A 23,460-nucleotide genomic window follows, 5' to 3' on the forward strand; every position below is an offset into this window, starting at 1 on the left:
GGAGTAGATGCCTGTAATTTTGCACATAAAGTTTTTTTTATCATGATCTCCCACCACTATCTTACAAAGCCAAATTGAAAATGGTGCTGAAACCCCCATTTGTGAATTCAGACGGAATTGGTCAACTTTCAACGTTGCAATTTCACATGAGGCAGGTTCTGAGGTCATTTGTCAGTACGCTCAAAGACCAAGTATGCAGTGACATTTTTTCTTGCTATAAAAGTGACATCATGTTAGCCTCTTCTGTGCAAAGCCACGTGCAGTAGATCAGAGTCTACTGAGTATTCCTTGTAACGTAGTACCCCATTGACATATGGTATAAAGAGGTATAGTAAGCCGTTTAACATTGACTAGCTAGACTACATATGCATTGCACATCTGGATTTCAACTGTTACTAGTCAAAAACAACAATCCAGATATCAGATGTCATGTTTCCGAGGACAAATGACATTACTTTTACTACTCATGGTTTCTCATTACAAATATTGACAATTTAGCTGCAGATATCCAGAGTGATACGTGGATGTGTGTAATTAAGGTTGTAGATATACAGTTTCATTCTAACTAGTCATAATTATAGTGCACGACATCTTTATTTCCCCTAAATTCAAGAGATCTACATCGCCCTTTGTAAATACCTACATTAAGTCTGAACTACTCAGAATGACATTGCAAACATTACGAAGTGGAAAATGATCAGTCAACATGATGGTGTAGATATCGCAAACTGTAATCCTGTCTAGTCAACATATAACGCACATCTTCATTTAAAGTTATGACTGGGAAAAGTGACGCTGCAGATATCTGTAATTAAGTGAGAAATTACGGTAAGAGGGAGGAGGCAGCTTGCTTTTCAAGGCATTTCCAATCTCTCAATCTTAGGCGCTGCAGCAGTGTGATGAGCATTGTTCTGCACAGCAGTTCAGACTAGTCACAATCAGGTTTGAGATATCTGACTACTATTTTGACGAGTTAAAATTAAACTGCATCCATCTGTATCAGAATTACATCATACAAATGTAAATAACAATTCTAACTAGTCAGCGTATAGAGATGTGTCAAGGCAAAATGGCATTGTCAATATCTGTAAATTAAAATGAAGCTAAATATGGGATGAATCAAGGTCCAACGTGTGTATCCTGTTAAAAGCTTTGAACATGCGCCTTGTTGTGTCTTTAAAGTTTAGAATCTGCTACAACAGCTGAAGAAAGTGGTGAGATTTTGATCCAAAAGTACATTAAAATAGTTTGGTCCCTCTAAATTCTGCACTTGCTTGAAAGCATGTTGTGCACGGTGCACTTGCCAGTTTTGTCAATGATCTTTGGGATCAATACTACCACAGTAACATCACGCATTAGTTTCTTACCTCACTCTTCAGGTTTTCCACCTGCTGGTCCTTTTCTGAGATTAAGGCACTGTTTTTATGGATGGACTGCTGGAGGGCAGCCTTCTCTTTGTCCAACTGCTCCTTCAAGGTGCTCTCACTATCAAACACACAGGACCAACTAAGTATCGCAGGTACTTTATAAAGTCACTTCAGGAAGAGAAAAACCCTAACCTTATTTTACCAATACTGACACTGTACAAATTTGACTAGACAAATGAACCAGGAAAAGCTGCCTAAATGGTAAGATTGCAAATCCCACGGTATTTACGGATAAAATTAAGGGATGCGTGGCACCATGGCCGAAAACAAACAAACAAAAAAGGAAAATATGTCAGGCAAGTGCAATGGGGAATTAATCATGTGCCTAAATCTGTGTGGTCAAATTATTTGTACTGTGACATGATGATGGCTGTTATGACGTAATATGAAAAGGCGCAAAGTACCTGAAGGCATTGTTTGGCAGGCTTTGAAAGAAAAGAACAGCATGACATTCACTTTATCACAAATGCTCGGCACATTTGCATGAAATGTGTGCTTGTATTGACACAGGCTTAAAAAAATATTCCTCATATTATTGGTGAACATGTACATTTCTGACAAAATGCCTGAATCACAAAACGACGGTGGATTTTCTTACCTTTTCTTTATCTCGTCCAATTGCTTTTTGAGTTTTGAGTGCTCACCCTTCAGCTAGAAACACAACAATTAAAATTCAATCATTGTCACCACAACCGCAGCACACAAGATGTTCGAGTGGGTTTATAAAAGATTGTTTTGAGATTAATACACTGCACCTTCACAAGATCACCCTGGTCTCTGTGATTGTTATCAATCTCCTGAGTCAGCTTGTTGTTCTCATCTTGCAGCTTCTGCAGGGACTGTGACTTCACAGAAACTGCTTCTTTAAGCTCCTCACTGGATAGACAGAAATGATCAAATTATTCAGAAAATCCTGACAGCTGATGTAGAGCACATATTGGCTTGTCAACTCCTTTATCTCCGTTTATTTACTGTGAGTTACTAACTGTATTGGGCTATTGGAACTTCAATGTGACAGTAAAAGCCAAAGTTGAGGATATTCTTACATTTCCTGGCACAGACTCTTAGTTCTCTCAGTTTCTGTGCAAATTTGCTTTTTGGATACATTCAGATCTTCTTGATATTTGGAATTCTCTTTCTTCAAAGATTCCAACTGAAACAAACAAAAAAAAAAGCACATGCATTTAGAACTACAGGACATACATGTCAAAGAATTCACTTCATTCTTTTCCTCTTACAATACTACTTGAGTTTAGAGTACAACTACAACGTTGACGGCAAATACATCCACGTTCATAAAGCTGTGCTGACAAAAACACACATTCCTTGGAGAGCAGTGAGGTGACAGGGTGTCAGCTGAGCAAAGCCACTTCGTTACTAAAAGACTACTTTATTGGTATTTCCTCTCTTACCTCTGTCTCTCTTTCCTGCTTGGCGCTCTGGAGCTTTTCAAACAAAGACTGAACTTCATTCTTCTCCTGCATCAAAGCGGCTTTCTCTTTTATCAGCTGTTCAAGAGCCTCAGCAGTCTTGCCAGAGGCCTCTGTAGCCTAAACAGCACATGAGCAGAACATTTGCTAAGAACGACAGTTTGACAGCGAACGGTTGGTTTACATTAACACCATGTGACTTCAACCAACCAAATTAACTATTCACAGGTCATTTGATAAAGCTATACAAAAGCAAAATTTGAACCGAAAACCCAATTCATCATTTAATTACCCTTTAATTAATTACCTGCATGCATAATGAATTAGGTACTTTATCTACTGATAAAGAAACAATTATACAAACCTCAGTTCAAATTTCAAGTACATTATTACAGACAATCAACAACAATTTTAAACTATGGAGAAAATAATTGGTACATACTCTAAAACCTGTGGCCTCAGAACGAATGCTCTCAACCCATTAGCTTGTGTAACAGGTTGGATAGGACACAAACTGTTTCAGGTATTGTATACCTTTAAAGACAGTCTGAGTAGAACTTAGATGGACTAAACCATGTGATGGTGTGTTTAGACTGTGTGAGTGTCATAATGATCACCTTACACCCCAAAAAATAAAATAACCCAGAAGAATTTTGTCAAACATTATATCTCGTTATAAGCCCACAGGCAAAGGCTGGGAGCTAAGGGTCAAAAACAGCATTTAGTAAATGGAAGATGAAAGTTAAACATGAAACTAAGAGGACAGGGAGACAAACCAGCAAGCATGCAGTCAGACGGTGACATAGCCCCAGCCACTCTACATTGGTGAGTCAGTGTTTACTACTGGAGGAGGAATACCTCAAGCTGCTTAGAAACTGCATTTTTTAGATGTGATTCGAGCTGCTTGACTTGCTGGACGGCTTCATCTCTCTCCATCTGCAGGGCATCCTTCTGAGCTGTTAGATGTGAGACACTGGAAGAAATTTCTTCTTTCACAATGGCAGAAGCCGAAACCTCTGCGACGGCATCCTTGTATTGCTTTTCCAGAACTTCTTTATCAGTCTGTAGGGTCTTGATATCAACCTGTAGCTGCTTCTGGCTGGTCTGCAAACACTCCAATTGTTTTAGAAGCTCTGATCGTTCTGCAAGCCAGTTTTCTTTGTTTGTGTGGAGAGAAGAAACATCCTGCTCTAATTTACGGCGGCTGGATAAAAGGTCCTCCTTCTCTGTGGTCAAGAGGGTCATCTGTTTGCCTATCTCCTCAAGCTTAGATAACAGCAGTTCTTTATCTTCTGCTAACTGACTTTTTTCTTCCCCTTGCTGCTTCATTTGTGTTTTCATAGTCTCCATATCTACCATTAAGGACCTCTTTTGCTCATCAGTATTCTTAAAGATAGAGGAAATCTCTTTATTATCTTCTGTAACTTTGGACAATGTTTTCTGCAATTCCTCAATTTGTTTGGAAAGACTTTCCTTGTCAGATGTTGCTTTATTCCGTTCACTGGATTCAGCCTCTAGCTGGGTCTCAAGCATGTGCTTGGCCTCTGACACTGATTCAGATTGACATTTTAACTCCTGGATCTCATGAAGAAGGTCCTGGTTGTCTTTCTGCAAGGACTGTACTTTTTTATCAGCCTCAGTCTGCAATGACTGAAGATGCTGATAATCGTTTGTAAGGTTTTCCACCTGTTTAACAAGCTCTAAATTAGCCTTCTCAAAATCATTTTTTAGTTTACTGTGCTTTTCAACAAGTTCAGTTTTGTCCTTTTCAAGAGTTTTAATATCAGAGCAATGTTTCTGCAGTTCATTTTGTAGGTCAGTCTTTTCTCTTTTCAAACAGGTCTTCTCTGCTTCCACCTCATCTTTTTGGCGTTTGGTTTCTTCTAGCATTGTTGTTAATTGACTTTTCTCTTCAACAAGCTCAGCATTAGTTCTGGAGGAACTATCCAATTGGTTCTTAGTTGTTCGGATATCACTAGCTAGCTTATCACGCTCAAGCGACAGAGCATTTTTCTCAGATATGGCCTTTGAGTGCTTCTCCTCTAACTCTCCCTTTTCCCCTGTCAAACGCTCACAGTCCATTTTCTGCTGCTCTAGTGCTGAATCCAGGCTCATCTTTTCTTTTCGTAAAGCATGTAGGGCCATCTCGGTTTCAGAATTCTGAAGGCAAAGCACTTGCTTCTCTTGGTCAAAAGATGATAATGCTTCTTTAAATTTGACATTAGACTGAGACAGTTGTTCTGCAGAGACTTGAAGCTTCTCCTTTAGTTCTTGTATCTCTCTGAGCAGCTCGTCCTTCTCATTGGAGGCTTTTCTTTGGCTCGCAAGTAGGTCTTCTTTCTCCTGTAGAAGGTGAAGTTTTTCAGAATCAGTTACCTGACTGTTCGTCTTGAACTCTTCCAGCATCTGAGTCAAGCTCATTTTTGAAGCTTTGAGGTCTTCACATTCACGGATATAGCTCTCTAAATCTTTCTTTGTGGCACTGAGCTTGTTCTGGAGGTCCTCCTTCACTGTCTCAAGGTCCTTTTTCTCCAACCCAGCAGCACTGATTTCAGAGGACATCTCCATCTTCTCTTTTGTCAGCGTTTCTGCTTGTGCCTGGAGCTGGGTATTCTTCAATGTAAGATCTTCTTTTTCCAAGTTCAAGGACTTAAGTTTTGTCTGCAACTCAGTGTTCTTAGCATCAAGAGACTTTTTGGCATTTCTAGCAGCATCTCTCTCTAATATCAGATTGTCTTTCTCAGATGTTAGCTTTGACTTGCTTTCACTGAGGTCCTCTTCAAGCCGGTTCCTCTCTTTGCAGACATTTTCATAATCCTCGAGTAGTTGCTTCTTTTTAGCCTCAATTTGCTGGATGTCTTGCTGATGCTTTACAAGAGCATCATTTTTCTCTGCAATTTGTCTTTGAAGCTCCTCAACTTGCAGCAGGTATTCACCATTACCATGCTTCAGTTGTTTGTTTTTAGCCTGTTCTTCTTGAAGACAGTCTTTAAGCTTCTCCAGTTCCTTGTCCACTGACATCTTCTCTTCTTCTAAACGCTTGTTGTTGGTGAGTAGTTCCTCTTGATGTTTGGCAAGTTTATCGCTGGTTATTTGCAGTTCTTCATTGTGGACTAAAATTTGCTGGTGACTAATCTCAAGGGCAGAAAGTTTAGTCTGCACATCTGAAAGCTGTTTCTCCAGTTTGACCTTCTTGCCCTTAACATCCTCATTTTCCTTCGACACATTGTCCAGCTCTAGATTCAATTTCTCCAGTTTTTTGGACAATTGTTCAATATCATGCTTGGAGGAGTCAAGCTCAGTGGAAAGACACTGGGAAAACAAAAGTGAAAGGGGGGAAAAAGGAGGGAAATATATATACAGGGCAAAGTATGAATGAATCCAAAATAAACCAAGCAGATATGGACATAAGTGATATGCAAATGAAAAGGTTAAGCTGCAGAAGCATCAAAAATGGTCGAAGATCACACCACAGCTTACACCACATCAAGTTCAAAAAAAGTTTAAAGTGGAACATTTTCACTTCAACTTTAAGTAAATAAATAAATAGCATTAACACCAGCAAATTTGTCTGGGTGCCAGAGCATGCCATTACTCGTCACTAGCAACATCATTGTAAAGGACTTACTAGGTATATATAGCTACTAAATTTGGAATCGCTATTCCAAAAGTAAGTTCAGAACTTAATTTTCTTTTAAATAATAATCTTTTCCAGACTATATAAGCCATTGTTGCCTACTATGACTCAGAGAATATACAAAAATAATGCATTTTTGTCGGAGTGTGAAAATGCTTCAATGAAAAAGCCGCTTGATGAGCTATGCTGGGAGGGGTACATCAAAATAGCCCTTACCACTCAATGGAAAACTGAAATCAGTAGTTGAAGAAACCTTTTACTTAGTGGTCATTTCCTTGACCACAGATCTACTTGTATTGCTTTTCTATTTAAATGGACATCCAACTTTCTTTTTCAGACCTGTTAATTCCAAACCTGAAGTACTGTGCTTCTTGAAACATTTAAAGATTTAGACAGCATGTAACACCCTTGTCCTGATTTATGCCTCACCATAAAGGTCTAAGAGTTCTTTGAAATTATGGTTTCACATTTACACTGCCTCCATTTACAAACAGTGTCCATAATATCCATGATAATCCATGTTAAGAGTGAACAATAATGATAAAGCTGTGCATGAATATCCATAAAGCAGCATGAAAAAAAAACTTAAAGTGTGAATGATTTCTTTGACTTTTCCAATAACCATAAACTGCTTATAAATACATTGAAGGCATAATTTTATCTGGTGTACCCCTGCAAGCATATACCGCACGGCACCATGCGCTTGTTATGAGCCTTAGTGTGAGGGGGGAATGAGCAACTTGTCATAAACAAGATGTATAACATTAAATGAGAAGAAATAATGTTACACAATAATCACTAATATTTAATGACCAGAGATAGTTATTTAGAGGGTGGGCCATAAGCTTTCACACATAGGAAAATGCATAATGTATTTTTTTTATGTTTCAGATACCCTAGAAGACGCATTTGATGCTTTTGTTGGGGGCAGTTGAAGGCCATGGTGTATCAGGTGAAGATACGAGTATAAATCATAGACTGTATATAAAGATGGACGTAGCATCTGGCTCCAAAAATGAAGCCCACCCGGAAGTGTCAAAAACTTGCAATATCACGCCGTCCGCTACGGTTGGCTCCAAAAAGCTTTTGCTCCATAGACCCCAATTCATTTTTGGAAAAAATAAAATTTGATATACCGATTTTCTACAGCTCAGGATTTTTTTCCCGTTAGTTTTCATGGTTAAAATGAGAGATCAGGTGGCCGATCTTAAAATAAATCAATACTGAATTTTAAATAAGTCGTTAAAGTTGGCTGAGCCAGGGGGCGTGGCTATACTTGATAGACAGTCTTGTCTGGAATGATTGACAGATCCTTTAGGGCGAGGCTTTCAGCAGTCTGGCTTCAGTCTGGCTCGCCCATAGACTGGTCCTGCCCCTAGTTGCTCTCCGGTCCAGCCTGTTTGATGACGCTTTTTACGTCACTGGCTCCAAAAAAATCCAAAATGGCGACCAAGAAGTAGTAAAATCCGGGCTTCATTTTCTCGGCGTTAAAACCAACGGGTGACGTCACGGTTAGTTCACACTTGGTATAAATCATCTCAAAGAACACGTGACCAACGCCATGACAAGCAGAACTTCAACTGTGCTAAGGCAAGTTCATCAACAATAGAAAACACATTAATATGTGATTTCGAAACAATGGTAATCATATACAACATATTATAAAAATAAAAACAATTGTCCAACATAAAATGTTTATTTCTCCTTTGTATGGAAACTTATGGCCCACTCTGTATAGTCCCCTGTAAAGTCTTTTTAAAGCTTTAACATTTTTGATGATCAAGACTAAAAGAAAAAAAGTAATATATACAAAAAACATGTTAAACACTTTGTCCATCAAAATGTAAAACATGCAGATTCAGCTTATGCGTCTTTAAGTTTGTGCTTACCTGAACCTGTTCCTTATACGGCTGCAGCTCAGATACCAGCTTCTCCAGCTCTTGGTTTTTGTCCTTGGAGGAGGACAAATCCTGTTTCAGCTGATCAGCCTGACTTTGCAGCACCTCCAGTTCCTTCACATGGAGCTCTGAGGCCTGAGAGCGGGACTTCTCATGTGAGGCCTTCAGTTCCTCGACCAGATTCTCACTTTGTCTAACTGTCTTCTCCTAGACAATATAAAATGAGAAAGGCAGTAATTACTCACATTACATTCAATGAATAATTTTGATGTAGCTAGTGACTAAAGGATACACTTACATGGTAGATTTTCCAAAGAGTAGTAAACAGTTTATTGAATATTTTGATATCTATAAAACAATTTTAAAGTCTTGAAGTATATATTTCACAGACAATACTAACCATGGTGGTAATCTTCTCCTGAAGGCTACTTATTTGAGTCTGATGTGTATCTCTGGCCTCTTTCAGCTCCTGCTCTTTGTGCGACTGTTCTTGCTGGAGTTGTTCATTCAAGTGTGCCGTCTTCTCCTTCTCCTCTGCCAACTGATTCTGTAACTCCTCAAGTCTCCTGTGTAATGACAAAAAAGAAATGGAAGTGTAGTGACAGGTTAGATACCCAGAAATTACATTTACTGCAGCATGGAATGAAAAACAACCAGGACATCTGCATATTAGTAACAACACATCATATGGAAATAAATATCCAATTCAGATAATATTGGTATAATATGCTTTTAAAGTAATATACAAGATGAGAGGAATAAAGAGTGCTACCTTTCTTTCTGCATGAGGTCCTCATTCATTTTGGTAAGCTGTACTGAACTATCACCAGATGCCTTCATCATGTCAGAAATATCATTTTCCAGTTTGCTTTTGTCCTTTGAAAGCTGCTCAAGCTTTTCATCTGCAGCTTTCAGCTTCCTCTCCAGCCCTGATTAAAACACATCAGTGTGTTCATGATGCTCAGAGGTTTAAATTCCACAAGAAGGAAATACTACGATGCAAGAGGGGATGAGCGCAAGCTTATTGTCAGCAAAACACTGAACACAGGCCAGTGCAGTTGCAATGTGCTCACCAGCAAGCTGACTTCTTAGGGACTCAGATTCTGTAGTCAAGGATATGCACTGCTCCTCCTTCTTAGTGAGCTTCTCAAGTGTTTCTGCAAAAACAAAAAGGCCAAATAGTAGCAGGTGATGGGAAACATAGGAGGCTATTTTAACAATGTATGACTGATTATGTAATTTACCTTGCATAGTTATTGCAGATTTACCCTGCTCCTCTGTGCTTTCAGCAAACTTTTGTTTCTGCAGGGAGAAATACCAATTTCGTATGATTTTTCTACAATGGACACATTTAGGAATGACAAGCCAAATGCCAAAGACACAATTAATGTAGTTTAAAAGGTGATGCAACTGTGAGAATATCAAACAAGGACCAGTGACTTAAATCATAAAGGTGTTCAATATACACATTCAAAAATTAAGCTATAAGACTCACCAGGCCTCCAAGCTCTTTCTCCAGGGTGTCCTTCTCCTCCTTTACAGTAGTAAGACTCTGCTGTAAGGAGAGAGCTTCCTGCTGTTTGCCCTCCAACTGAGAGCTCAATTCACTTACCTATAGTCAGGCAACAAATACAGTCGGCAAAAGGGCAAAAGAAAACCATGAAGAAATATGATAATCAAAACATAATATTAATAAAACATTGGTTGGGAATTGTTTTATGAAAAATGGTACTCTAGTCGGACAGAAGAAAAGATATTACACGGCAAAATGCAGCAAATACAAAAACTTTGCCTTAATATGGTCATCAGCTGAATAAAGACCCACCTTCACACCCTGGTTGTTTCCTTGGCTCTGTGCCTCCTCTAATTGCTTCTTTAGAGCCACAAGCTCCTGGTTACCTTGTGCCATTTGGCTGCGCAGTGTCACCATTTCTGCCATCTGCTCTTTGGTTTCTTTGTCCTTGTCTTGAGTCTGTTGTGCCTGTGATGATTCTTTCTCCTCGAGCTCCTTCACCCTAAGTTCAGCAGCATGAAGTTTCCCAAGAACATCCTCCATCTCCACAAGGTGCTGCTCCTCTGCTCTCTCAACACTGGACCGCAGTGACTCCTCCAGTCGCTCCTTTTCCTCAGTCAAAGACAACAGCTGTGCCTTCAGCTCTTGTGTCTCCTGAGTCCAAGCTGAGGCTTCAGCGTCACGTTTAGCTTCACCTTCATCAAGTGCCAACTTGTACTCCACTTTCAGCTTCTCTAGTGCACTTTTGGTTTCTACAAGCTCTTCTGTCTGGGCGCCTGCCCCTTTGCTGAAGGACACCTTCAGTTCCTCCATGGCTTGCTGGTGAGAGGTGACAGCAGACTCCATCTTGGAACGCCACAGTTCAACAATATCAGCATTCTCCTTCTCAGCCTGGCTTATGCGCATCTGCAACTGCTCTTTGTCACCAGAGAGCTTTACAGAGGAGGCCTGAAGCTGGGCTACTGCCTCACTGTGGGCTTTTTCTTCAGCTTCTAGCTTCTCCTTGTATTGCTCTAGCTCTTCCCTCTGACTAGATTCTTGAGAAGCCAACTGATCCCTCAGAGAATTTATCTCTTCCAGGAGTGGAGAAAGAGTAGAGTTTGAATCCTCAGAGCCCTGCTGCATCCCAAGACGCAGCTGCAGGTCAGCTACCTCTCTTGTTCTCAGTGAAAGGTCCCGCTCAAGCTCCATAATACGGGATCTCTCTGATACAGTTGCAACCTTTAAAAGCAGAAATCTTCCATTTAAAAATCTGTCCAAATTTGACATGTTGAAGTATTATTTACCAACAAACTAGTAGAATTAATCACAATTTATGGCCACTAAACAAATGAAAAAAATATTTAAGTGGAATAAAATACAATAAAGCAACTGTGTATTTGTAAAACTCTGAAACTGTTCACTTTGCTTGCTTAATGAAGCAGGTAGAAAAACTCTTCGTCCTCAAAATAAGGCATTATACTGACCTCTTGTGGTTACAAAGGAAATGGTCCAAATAATGGAAGTGAACACTGAAAGCATGTATGGAGCTACAGCAGTGTGCAAGACATTTTCCACCTTCCGATAAACCAAAACTCTCAGTCATGAAATTAATGGACTCGTGATTTAGTAGAGATATGAACTAAACAAAAACTCTATTAAACAACCATCAGGGAGCACTGATGTTATGGATTATTTATATATAACCCATGTTCCAAATCTACTGTATATTCCATTCTTCTCAAACATGCATCTCTTGTCGCTGCTTCAACATAATATTTAACAGTACAGTTAAGACAACTGAATCTTGCAGCAACACTGTCTTGATAATAGACTTGATATGATATGAAGACTATTGCCCCCATCCTCATGAAACTATATTTACTATAATTTTACTCATACTCCTTTTGACTCCAAGACCATAAGGGAAGACGGGATGCATCGTCTGAGAGGTGGAGCAGGTTTTAGGCTATCAAAACACAGGGACACCAAATAAGCAGGACAAATGGATGCCAGGAAGGACCAGGGAAATAGAACACAGGATAACTGAGAAAATGATTAACTTGGGACGAGGGGAGAAGTTTGTCTGTCTGGTTAAGCAGTGATACCAGTAAAGCAAGAGTGAGTTCAGGTTTGGCAACGTTTTGAAAAATAGTAGAAGTAAAAGATCTGTCACTCTAGACAGCTGAAAGACAGATGTAGTTCCTGTTTAAGTGACTAAAACAGAAATCCATATTTTAAGTGTAACAATTCTGAGTGGATTCAGTAAGTTTGAGGTAAATTAACATTTGAAAATGGCTACAAAGTGAATTTGAAGCTAACTAACAAAATATAAAGTCAAATTTGGCAATTTAACTATCTGGGATAGACTAAGCAAAGCAATTAAAACAAATCTAAGATAAGTATTACGTTTCTATTTGTGTTATAGTATTTTTTCTTCAAGCACAAGGGCATAATTTTCAGAATGTAACGCTGAACAAAAAATAACCTCCATGGTACATTCACCACAAGCTCATAAAACAATACTCCAGTTACTGCCTGGCACCTCTCTGTAAGCCTTGGTTATTTTGTGGCCACTGTCCCTGGCCCAGGCCCTCTTTCCCAACGCAGCACACTGCAGAGCAGAATTCATTACCCTAGTGTCTTCTAACTCTCTTTGGAGTTTCTCAGCTTTGGTCTTTTCAAAGAGCAGGCTCTGTTCAAGCTCCTTAATGTGGGCATGCTCCAGCCTGGTCTGCGTCTGTTAGTAAACAAGGGGGAGAGGAAAAGAACACACCAGTGCCACCATCACATGCCAGCCCAACACAGACAGAGAGGGGAGGGAGACAGGAGAGAGGATGGAGGGGTTTGGACAGTGGTGATGGTGACTGTGTGTCTGTGTATTTGGAGGATGGGGAAAGGGTACTGGGTAGGTGTAGGGAGTGGTGGATGCGTGGAAATGAGAAGACGCCTCCATGCAGAACTTTCAGGCCGTGCCATCAACTGCTGCAAATAGAGGTTTTTCTCAGTGAATGTGGGGAGTGGAGGAGGAGAGAATACAAGACAAGCAGCAAAAGAAGGGGGCATGTATTATGGATGTGCAGGATGAGTATGGTGAAGGAGGCAGTTTAGAAGTAACCATGCAAAACTGACACCTGGTGAATAAAGCACACTGATTGTTATGATACACGGAAAATTTGATAATGTGTGTCAAGCCAGCAAGTAAAAAAGTTCAAATGACTTCGCCACAGCATGAAGAGAACACAGTGCTGGCTGCTTCCTCATCTCTGTACTTCACTCTACTACATGAAGTCAATCCATTGCACAAAGCATATGTGATATATTAATTTACCATTAGAAAATCAATATTAAAAGGCATCTTTTGGCATTTATAGTCTTGGTTCAATAGTGATAAACTAATACGGCCTGTAGCATTATCAGCAGCCACACCGCTTTCTCTCCATGGTGATAAAGCCATTGTCCACACACTGTATAGTAAGTATTATTTAAGAAACCACCACTTATCAGACCACCATGTGCAAGACTTGTGACCAACTTAACAGAGATCAATCAGTAACACAAAAGCATGTTGGACTCAAGAATGGGCCTTGTTTGCCTTTTTGGTACTACATGTTAAGAATAGGGATATAATGGCAACTTAATGAAGCATTTCCTGCCACAATTTCTTGCTTCTAGTCTTGACATGATACTCATTGTATGGTAACTCTAAATTTCATTTAAAAAAATGTTAACAGCACCTGTTTAAAATGCTATGCCAGTGGTCGATCCCATGCCTAACGTTATTTCAAAATAATATTACTGAAGTAGAAGTAAAAAGCAGTCATCCAAAATAAAAATCACTCAAGTAAGAGTAAATAAAGTATTTGGTGAAAAGACTACTCAAAGGTAAGCTATATACCACATCCAGTCAATGCTATGGAAGCAGGAATGATTTGATACGGGTAACTTGATACACCTACATTCCAGGGATCACTCTGCTTTAAAAGCATACATTGAGTTCGACACTCAGCGTTGAACATCTACTAAATATAATGTGGCCTTGCTCATTGATCTATTTGTGCAAACATTACATTTGAATTCTGGTGAGTGTTAATCTCCTTAGACTGCAGTGGGCAGACTGAATTCAGGTCTGTGACCAGGGCAGTGGAATGACAAGGAAGCATCTCCAGTGGTACCATGCTGAGCACTGGACCAACATGAAAGACGAGGACGAGAAGGAAGAGAAGCAATAAGATCACATCATTGAACAGGGAGGCACTGAGGATTACAGCTTAACATTAGTACACCTTCAACAGCCTGAAGTTAAAAAGCCTTTTTGAGTTTGGCCTGTTCAAAGTGTTTTCGTTGTTGTATTTCAAGCCACATGCATTTTAAAAAAATCTATCCACAACCATAAGCAAGTTAAAAAAAATGTTAGTTCACAAGTTTAAAGAGAAGATAAAGGGGGTTTCTAAACCTGTAGCCCTCATTTTAAACATCTATTTTCAGCTTGGATGCCCTCAGGGTAACTGAGATGAGCCCCTGTGTAGCACTGTGGAATGAATGACAAATTATTTGATCAGATATGAACACAGATTCCACTGGGCTCTAGCACACATATTAGAACTTGGGAATACAGCTTGTCTTACTTGAGAAAAACACAACGAGTTATAAGAGCCCACTTCATTAAATTACTGTAAAAGATTATGTAATGGAAAACACAAATTGTGACCTTTCTTAACCCTCCTAGCTTTGATAATTTACTAGGGTAGTGAAATTTTTGATCTCTTATGGCAGGCAAACAATTGCAACGACATTGTTTTCTTAATTAATAATTCAGAACTTTAAAAGCTTCTCAATAGCAAAATTTGTCTCTCCACATTCAGTCTCTCATTAGGCACAAGTAACAGTCTTCCTGCACCACTGGATACATTTCACAGCACATCACCTAATGCAGGATGAAGCCAGTATCAAACCGTTCATGCAAACACAGATAACAAGACTGCAGAGTGGACAGTTTCTATTGCTATCCTACAAAAAAGGCAATGCAAATGCTCTGCATGGACTTGAATGTGGCTCTGTGACAAGGTAGCTAGTTCATCTCGTGCAATCTCAAATTGCATTGGACCTCAACTACATAAAGACACACCAATATTAATCACAGAATTATTTGCATTCCGAGTTGAAACCAGGCTGACTGGAGCACAAGCTGCTTCTTAATTAATATTAAAATTTATATTCTAAATGAATGGGTCTTAATCAAATATCCCTACCATGACAATATTTTTACAAATTGTAAATGTTCACTACTGACTATTGTGGTTTTCAAACATGAATTCAACAATACGTCAGTCGCAGTGGTACGGCTCTTTGTTGTGTATTTACCTCCAGGTCTCCTTTGGTAATGCAAGCTTCCTCTACACGAAACTGAAGGTCCTCCACTTTCCTGTTTAACATACAAAGATAGGCTTAAAAACAACAGTAGCAACCTCTAACCATAGTGACCCAGAGCAGACCTAAGCTAACTCAGGCAAACCTCTTAACTCATGATTTCATAAGACTGTATAAGTACAACAGCATTATGAGCTTAGCAGTCATTTTCTCCTTCAGCAAGTTAATGCAATAACATTACAACAACAGATTCTGACATACTGTTACTGGTGACTGGACGTCTTCAATTAGTCACACCTGTGGAAAATTCTTACCTACGCTCCTCCTCTAGCTGATTTAGCAGGTCCACTTTATCTTTGTCTGCAGCTTCTACCAAGGCACGCAACTGATCCATCTTTGTCTCCATCTTTAAAAAGCAGGAAAGAAATTGGACAATAACTCACCAAAGGCGATACGGCAATTACAAGTGATTCTAACAGTAATTCATCATCAGTCGGTGAGCCAACCTGCTCCTGATCGTCCCGGAGCAGGGTAAGTTCTTGCTCCATCTCTCCAACATGACCAGTGGCCTTGGCAACCTCAGCTCTCTCCATGTCCCTCTCAGCCATTAGCTGCTCAATATGTTGTTGCTTTTCCTTCAGTGCCTCCTGCAGGGCTGTGGTGCCTGAAATCTTCCGATTATACCTTGATGATGTCTCTGTCAACTGCAAAAAGACAGAAAAGTGGCATGCTTGAGAGCACTGTACAACGCAAATGTCTTGATATTGTGGATAGTGAGTGTATCCATGTCTCACCAGGCCTGTGCGGCTGGGCTTAGCGCTAACAGAAGATGCCACAGAGCTCATGGTACTGATGGATGAGGCACTTGGGCTTCTCTTTAGCCCTGACGGTGTGGCCACTACTTTCCGAACTGTCGTTTTTGCCTTAGCTGGAGTGGTGGAAGGGAAACCAATTCGTGTGACTTTGTGCACTGGAGCAAATAAGCCATACTTGGGTTGGCACTGAAAATATCTGGAGGAAAGATAACAGAATACGGTGATAAATGGACAATGTGCAGTTGATGCATATCTTTTCTTTTGCTTATTTACAGATCCTGTGGCTGCTGTACCTTGTGCCTGCAACTGCTCCATCATTCTTTCCTAAGGGTTCATCCAACTCCACACCACACCACTCGCCTTTGGCAAAATCTGTTTCACCAAGAAAACGCACCACTCCTGCCTTTGTGCCACCAACCTGAGGAGAAAACACCAAACATTAGACAACATTTAATCCTCTCAACAGATAAGAGAGGGCAAAAGAGTAATCAGCTTTGCCTGGTAATAAACCCCGAGTGAGATAATTCCATAAAGGCAACAGAAACACACATGTACCAGCTTTGAACAGATTGGGGACAAATCATGGCATTTGAAACAAACCTCTTTTTTGTCTTTCAAGTATTTAAAATGCACAGATTCAGTGTTTAAACAACTAAATTTGGACATTGTGAGCACATTTCCTCTGCAGGCCATTAGGCATGAGTAACACTTCCTCTTCACATAATGTGCTATACAGACTCGTGAGTGAGGAAAGGGACATAAAAAAGGGAATTTGTAAGGAGGAAGGAAGATGCTCATCAGCGTATAATTAGACCTACAGGACGGTACAAAGTACAAGGACTTCCATAGACTCAGATGTGGAGGTTTGGTGACACTTAGCGGAAACCACAATGTGTTCATTTCACTCATATGACTGATAAAAGTAAGTTTTCATTGGTCATGTGAATCTGAACAAGCATATTCATGATAATGCTGATGTTCTTACAGATACAGATTCTGAGTTCTGTCACTTTGATGAAACATCCAGGTAAGAAGCTATATTTTCCCTCTTTTAGAAACTGTAAAAAAGTTTACCAAAACACGGTCACCCATCTTCAGTTCCCGTTCTCCCTTCTTGACTGATCCAGTCTCTGACAGGTTGGAGACAGATTCACTGTTTGTGCGTGTGAGGTTGGAAGATGGTGTAACTGGTGTAGCAGGTGTAGTGGCGGAGGCCTTCTTGGCTGCCGTAGTAGTTGAGGGTAATGAGGATTTAGTGGCGGGCGTCTGTGAGGCCACGCTCCCTACTGAGGGAGTGGGTGATGCAGCACGGGAAGGTGGTGCGGTCTGAGTCCCATTAGCCTCCCCTTCTGTGCGAGACAACTTGGATGGGCGGGTAAATATCCCTCGCAGGGCTTCGCACTGGAAGTAGCGCACCCCTGCCACCGACCCGTCATTTTTCCCAATCGGCTCGTCTAGAACAATCCCTGCCCACTGTCCAGGGGCAAACTGTGTCTCTCCCAGGAACTGTATGTAGCCTGGCTTGTTTCCATTCACCCATACTCGCTCCCCAATCTGGAAGTTCTCCTCAGAGTTCTTGGCATCTCCTCCGGTGGCACTTGCAGCTGATTTGTCAGCCGCAGGAACTTTTGCTGCGTTTGAAAAAGCAATAGAGGTTTTGAAAAAAACAATTAGGTAATTGCCTTGTATTGGAGAAACAAATGACACAAATGTTGTGCAAATCATTGAAACACTATGTGACTTCATGCCCACATTATACTATATCTTTACTTTTTTTCCTAGCTGAAAAGGCCTTGAGAGTTGAAAGAACTGGTGTGTTTCTCTTATTCTATCATCAGTTTTACCCATCCAGTGAAAATGAATGTTTAGTTTGGCTATTTTGGCTCAAGGTAAATGCCAAACGCCATGTGATTAAGCTACACTGTACCACAAGATGAGCTGTATCAGGAGTGACTGAGCATAATGCAAATGTGCAACAAAAGCAAATAAGGTGAAATGGGGGTCAGGATGTCAAATTTCAAGTCCTTTAGTAACAGTACAAAAATGATGATAAATGTAATCACAGCATCAAGGCCAAACATTGCAGTGTCACAACTATCCCCGCAAGCTGAAGAAGCGGGACACAGAGACTCTTACCTGTATTGGGATTGGTCTTGGGGGCTCCTGCTCCGGGTGGCCTGGCTATCTTGCTGGGCACTTTGATCCCACTGGCCTTGGCTGTGCTCATATTTGCTCCTGTGATCTGACTCACAAGGCTTGTGTCTGTCAGTGGGTACAGACTGACCCCAGACCATGAAAACAACTGGCTGCAGCTCTGTGATGGCGAAGGTGTTCTCTCCGCTCCAAAATACTTGAACAAAAACTAAAAACAAACAAAAAGAAAAACCAGGAAAAGGGAGGAGGGAGAAAAAGCGTTGCTTACAAAAGGGACCCTGTTTTGGAAGAGAAAGAGAGTGGGAAAAACAAACAAGAAACATTACTTAAATTAGGTTTATTAAAACATATTTTTACGAAGCACTCATAGTACTAACTGTCTCATGAATCAGGACTCATGAATGACTGGCTTATAGTGAGCTGTGGGTGGTGCTGATAGCAATCATTTATCTTGACCAAACTAATAAACAGCGGGTACAGATATGTCTTCAAGGCATGCTCATTCACTTTGTTTTTGGAGCTCTGTTAATCGAGGCGTTTTGTTTCTGTTATGACAACAGGCTCCTCAGTATACACAACGTCACAGTTAGACCTAAAAATACCCTGTCAAAGGCCAACCAATATGCAGTCTATGGTGCTACCATTATGAACTTCCGAACAGTCCATCATCTACGACCTTGACCACAATACACACAAACAGTCTCTCGCTCAATCTATCGTTCTGGCATCTAAAATCATGCAAGGCTGTTTGGCAGCTTTTTCTAAAACAGGATTATTCCGGAAACATGCCCACCACCCGCAGCAGATTATCCTGTTTGTCAGATTACCTCACCACAGAAACAGATTGGCTGAATGTTCTATTTAAACAGAGTTTGTCTGTTGTTTGCTTGACGCTATGACTGGGTGTGCAATCATGATAAGCAAAACTACTGACAAGCCTTGAGCTTTAGAAGAATCTCCTGTCAGATTGGTAGCATCACAACCTATTTCGGTGGAGGGAGGCATCACACCAAGACCACCTCTGCAGAACAGGTGCACAGAAAGTCTAGAACACCAAGTCTCACACTGATGATGCAATCACAAGCAGTAGAAGCAACATACACACAAACAACCTGTGGCAAGGATGAGCTGCTTTGTCAAAAAAGTGACTAAACAAATACTACTTTTTACCTTTTCTAGTTTATTGGTAACTGTGCATTTGCAGATGACAGACTGGAAGGTGTATCTGTATACACATTCTGCTGTCATTAGCAAAGAAATTAATTATATACACTATTTATTCATTGGTATTAGATCTGATCTATGTGTGATCTAGTTGCTATTAGATCACATGTGAGAACAGGAGCTGAACAATAGTAATTTGTAGTGACTACTACAAATGGCTTGCATAATGTTCAGTAAATTAGTTTGACAGTAAATGCTTGCAGCATCCCTTTAAAAATGACAAAAACATAATGTTTGTCCCCATAAATTGCTTATTGAAAGCTTAGCAATTCTCAAACGCTTTCAAAGTCCTTCAATGCAAAATAAACTGTGAAGTCAAAGTGTTCTGAGTCAGCGTGGAAGCTTGACTTCACACGGCATAAATTTAACATAGGACTTGTTCAGCAGGGCCACACAAACATAACTTCCATTCCTGAAAGGGCCTGAGAGCTACAGTATGTTGGTTTGCCAAAGCAACCGAGAAGACAAGCTCTCACACAACCTTGAAGATAATTCTTAGTGGACAATAAAGGGTGGCCATCAGCAGGCACGACCTAGTTTGAACGCAATGTTCCAGTTTTCCCCCGCTGTGCCTTTGAATGATTCTGATTAGTGCCTTCAGGTCAAAGGGAGGCTAGAAAAAGAAAGTGTTTCAATGGCTGAAGACTGACTGCATGGTACAAATTACACATAAAGTAGCATTTGTGTGGCCTTGTGCATCTTCATTTTTTGCACAGAAATACAAAGAAAACGAGAAGAACTTGGACTAGTTTCATTAATATCTAGTCAGGCTGACTGATGAGCTTGTTGAATGGGAAAACTGTTGTTGCAGTATAAAAGATTATATACATAACCTGGCATGCTAAAATAATAAAAGGTAAACTGAACAAATATGCAAAAAACCACCTTGCTTTGCTATGACTGTCCTGTGAGTATTACCAGAGGATGTTTCAGCTGATTGGTGAACTGATGCAGTCAGCTAGACATGATCCACTTACACTGAAGAATTACTCCAGTTATGTTAATCTCTTGCCACTGACTCTCAGTCTAATCTGTTGCTTGGGAAAAAGTCAAATTCCAAAGCTCTACAAAGTTAAAGGGAATTAATACACTGAAGTACACTGCTACTAGGCTTTTGAAGTACATAAACAAACAGAAGAGGTAAATGGCAGCCCGTAAAGCGGAAGTGAGACTTCCAAAATGTCAGTGTTGGCATAACCAACTTCTATTTCCTTACGGAGGTTGACATGGTCAGAGTCTGTCAAAGCAAAGAGTATGAACCGTGTGACCACATTTTATGATTTCACTGCCCTCAACGATTCAAAACATGTTTAAATTTCAAAATAATTTCATATGGAATAAACATAAATATCTTCACAATAGTGCTACATAGTTAAGCAGCAACCTAATGGGAGGGTGTGAACGGTGACACAAGCCAGTGAAGTTTCCTCCCACTTTCATTGGGTTAGTATCAGCCAGTGACTTTAAGAATACTAAGCCACGTTCAGCAGGTCCAGATGTTTCTGACTGGTGTACGTCCACAGTCTTGGCTGTTGAGGCATCCCCCTCAAACTCTGCTTCACACATGGAGCGAGCAGGATATATTTTATGACGACCACAAATCTTATACACAGTAAACTCACAAATAGCTTCCACCAAAAACATCTTTATATCTTCAGAAGTCAGTATCATCTGCTGTACTTTGCTCTCTTTGTTGCTTTGTCATCTGAAGGCCAATTCAAGCTCTTCCTTTATGAGGAAACATCTGCTTGGATGATTACGTGGGCCCCTACTGTCACAGACACATGAAAGTGTAGAAAAGCAGCAAAGGGGACACAATAAGAGCCAGAAGCATCCTGTATCTTCAGTTTGTGTGAATACAGGTTCACTAGTTTTGAAGTTAACATTCCTTATTGTTTACAAGCAGACAGAACAGTCTACTTTACAGCCAGTAGTACTAACACCACCCTGCTGACCACAAGTTCTGACTCTTACAACTGAATCCAGACATAACAGTGACCTGAAATACTCAAGTTTTCCATTGCAGCCCCAATATGAAATCCAGACTTCCAAGACAGCGTCTTTTGATATTTGCATTAGAGATAGTAGAATGTCAAAACAGCTTCTACTCCAAAGGGCTGAAATAAACAAATGACATGCATGAGTGCAAAACTATCTAATTTCCCCTCAAATATAAACCACTCTCTCCTGTATCCATGAGCACAAATACTACACTGCAGTGTTCAAGGACCAGTAGAAATACCGGAGTGTCGGGGGTGAAAATGCCTTTGCACCACTTTGTAGCTTTAGTCATGTCATCAGTCCAAACAAGCTAAGCTGCTTTCTGTCTGAAACCGAAAGGCTTAATCATTAAAAGCCAAAGTCACACCTTTAAACCGCAAAACTGTCTAATCCAGACACTTCACTATCACTCGGCTGCTTCATCGACATATTAACAAGCTGTTCCTGGGAAGTGAAGCCAGTTGTCCTCACAGACTTGGCCTGTTTACTCGCCCTGACACCTCTGTCCGCAGCTAACGGATTGAGAGCTGTCGATGAGGTGGCACATCTGGTAGAAGTGGACCCCGCAAACACAATGTCACGTCGGCTAACTTACCTCACTAGCTAGCTGAGTAGTAGCTCTCGGGCGAGGCAAAAATGGCAGTTGCACTGTTAAGCACAACCCAGACACCTCTAACTACCTACTAATCGTTTGCTGCGGCGAGCTAAAGCGACTCGAGCGAATTCCACAAGTCCAAAAGTCTCCGCAATGTCACCGGAGCCCCAGCAGGGCACACTGCTGCTACAAGTTGAGTCAGCGTTACAAAATGTTAGCTTTGATCACCTGTATAGATATCCACCCGTGTAAGGTTGTTGTAACTTAGCTGCCCCCTCTTCGGCTTAAACGAATCCCATGCTGCAATCAGGGAGGAGAGGACAGACGTGATTAGGTGCTAAGTATGGTTAGCAGCGAGGCCCTAGCAGCACCAGCGAGCCGGTGGTTGGGACCAACGAACGGGCTGCTTTAGCTAGCGGGGCTAAACTAAACACCTCAAGTAACGTCTACGGCACCGGAACAACTTTCACCCGGCGGTCACTCTCCTTTTCAGCAGCCACGAACGGACAGAGATACGAGAGCTAGTACTGACCTGATATGTTCCTGTACAAGCTTCGTCTTCCGAGGAGAGAAAAAAATTCACAGCTAACGAGCTAAGTGGAGAACCGCGACGACTGCAGCTCTGATCGCACACGGGAAGGCAGGCAGGAACAGCCCAGCATACAAGCTGCCCGTCCAACAGCCGACAGGAACGTCAGTGGCGGGTGCCGACCAAAGATGATATGTTCAGGAAGATGGAGCACTCCGTCACCTTACAGAGGGCTTCACCATTCACATGCTAAGTCCTGAAATCTAATAATTTTACTCAAAAGTTGCATTCAGACGCCATCAGTGTCACATGACTTTGTGAGAAGTTCAACCAGTTATTGTCAAACTCAACACGCCCAAACATGGGCTTGTGTATTTGCATAACTGTACAAGTAGGTGCAGTTAGAATGCATGTATGTGCATAGTATTTGGAAAACACTGAGTTTACTATATGTACCAAGAAATAGATGGACATCACATTCAGAAACATGACTCAAATCCATTGTGTTGGGCAATAATTTATCCAAAAAATAACTGCAGGTTTAAGGTAATTCTCTATATAAATAAAAAAGAATTCTGCCCCAGGAAACATGGCTGTAACAATTGTGAGAAAATTAAAACAAAACCAACAGTGGTCCATACAATAAAATTATTTCTGTGATCTCTATGTAAAAAAAAAAATGCTTGGCAGGTCAGTTTATGAAGGAATTAAGCTTATTTCTGTCCTGACATGCATGTGTTTCTTAAAGAAAGTATAAAATAAAGAAATAAGACCACAGATTTTAAAGTAACTGCAATTCCATTTGCAAGGTGGTATGACTGTTAATAGTATCTGAGGATCAGCTTGGCATCAACTTGTTCACTGACTCTTACTAAAACTAGCTAACAA

The 23,460-nt window shown here is 40.6% G+C and overlaps 1 protein-coding gene across 5 annotated transcripts in view; it reads right to left on the reverse strand.

Moving 5' to 3' along the window:
• clip1a (CAP-GLY domain containing linker protein 1a) overlaps positions 1 to 22,755 on the reverse strand; it is a 28,436-nt gene extending 5,681 nt beyond the window's left edge. Inside the window, exons 1-23 of one of the 5 annotated variants that reach the window (XM_022196386.2) lie at positions 22,576 to 22,754; positions 18,206 to 18,501; positions 17,144 to 17,700; positions 16,363 to 16,487; positions 16,049 to 16,265; positions 15,761 to 15,958; positions 15,569 to 15,660; positions 15,249 to 15,309; positions 12,520 to 12,624; positions 10,218 to 11,126; positions 9,888 to 10,004; positions 9,637 to 9,694; positions 9,466 to 9,549; positions 9,165 to 9,321; positions 8,793 to 8,958; positions 8,384 to 8,599; positions 3,716 to 6,169; positions 2,840 to 2,977; positions 2,474 to 2,580; positions 2,183 to 2,303; positions 2,026 to 2,078; positions 1,832 to 1,852; positions 1,368 to 1,485 (exon numbers count right to left, since the gene is read on the reverse strand). In XM_022196386.2, coding sequence (XP_022052078.2) covers positions 1,368 to 1,485; positions 1,832 to 1,852; positions 2,026 to 2,078; positions 2,183 to 2,303; positions 2,474 to 2,580; positions 2,840 to 2,977; positions 3,716 to 6,169; positions 8,384 to 8,599; positions 8,793 to 8,958; positions 9,165 to 9,321; positions 9,466 to 9,549; positions 9,637 to 9,694; positions 9,888 to 10,004; positions 10,218 to 11,126; positions 12,520 to 12,624; positions 15,249 to 15,309; positions 15,569 to 15,660; positions 15,761 to 15,958; positions 16,049 to 16,265; positions 16,363 to 16,487; positions 17,144 to 17,700; positions 18,206 to 18,296 — 6,165 coding nt within the window. In that variant the 5' untranslated portion in view covers positions 18,297 to 18,501; positions 22,576 to 22,754. Of the gene's footprint in view, positions 1 to 1,367; positions 1,486 to 1,831; positions 1,853 to 2,025; positions 2,079 to 2,182; positions 2,304 to 2,473; positions 2,581 to 2,839; positions 2,978 to 3,715; positions 6,170 to 8,383; positions 8,600 to 8,792; positions 8,959 to 9,164; positions 9,322 to 9,465; positions 9,550 to 9,636; positions 9,695 to 9,887; positions 10,005 to 10,217; positions 11,127 to 12,519; positions 12,625 to 15,248; positions 15,310 to 15,568; positions 15,661 to 15,760; positions 15,959 to 16,048; positions 16,266 to 16,362; positions 16,488 to 17,143; positions 17,701 to 18,205; positions 18,502 to 22,271; positions 22,432 to 22,575 lie in introns of those variants that run through there. The other 4 variants (XM_051951224.1, XM_051951225.1, XM_051951226.1 and 1 more) reach the window with 4 other exon arrangements.
• Positions 22,756 to 23,460: the final 705 nt, after the last annotated feature.

The sequence above is a fragment of the Acanthochromis polyacanthus genome, chromosome 7 (genome assembly GCF_021347895.1).
Source record: "Acanthochromis polyacanthus isolate Apoly-LR-REF ecotype Palm Island chromosome 7, KAUST_Apoly_ChrSc, whole genome shotgun sequence".
Classification (NCBI taxonomy): Eukaryota; Metazoa; Chordata; class Actinopteri; family Pomacentridae; genus Acanthochromis; species Acanthochromis polyacanthus.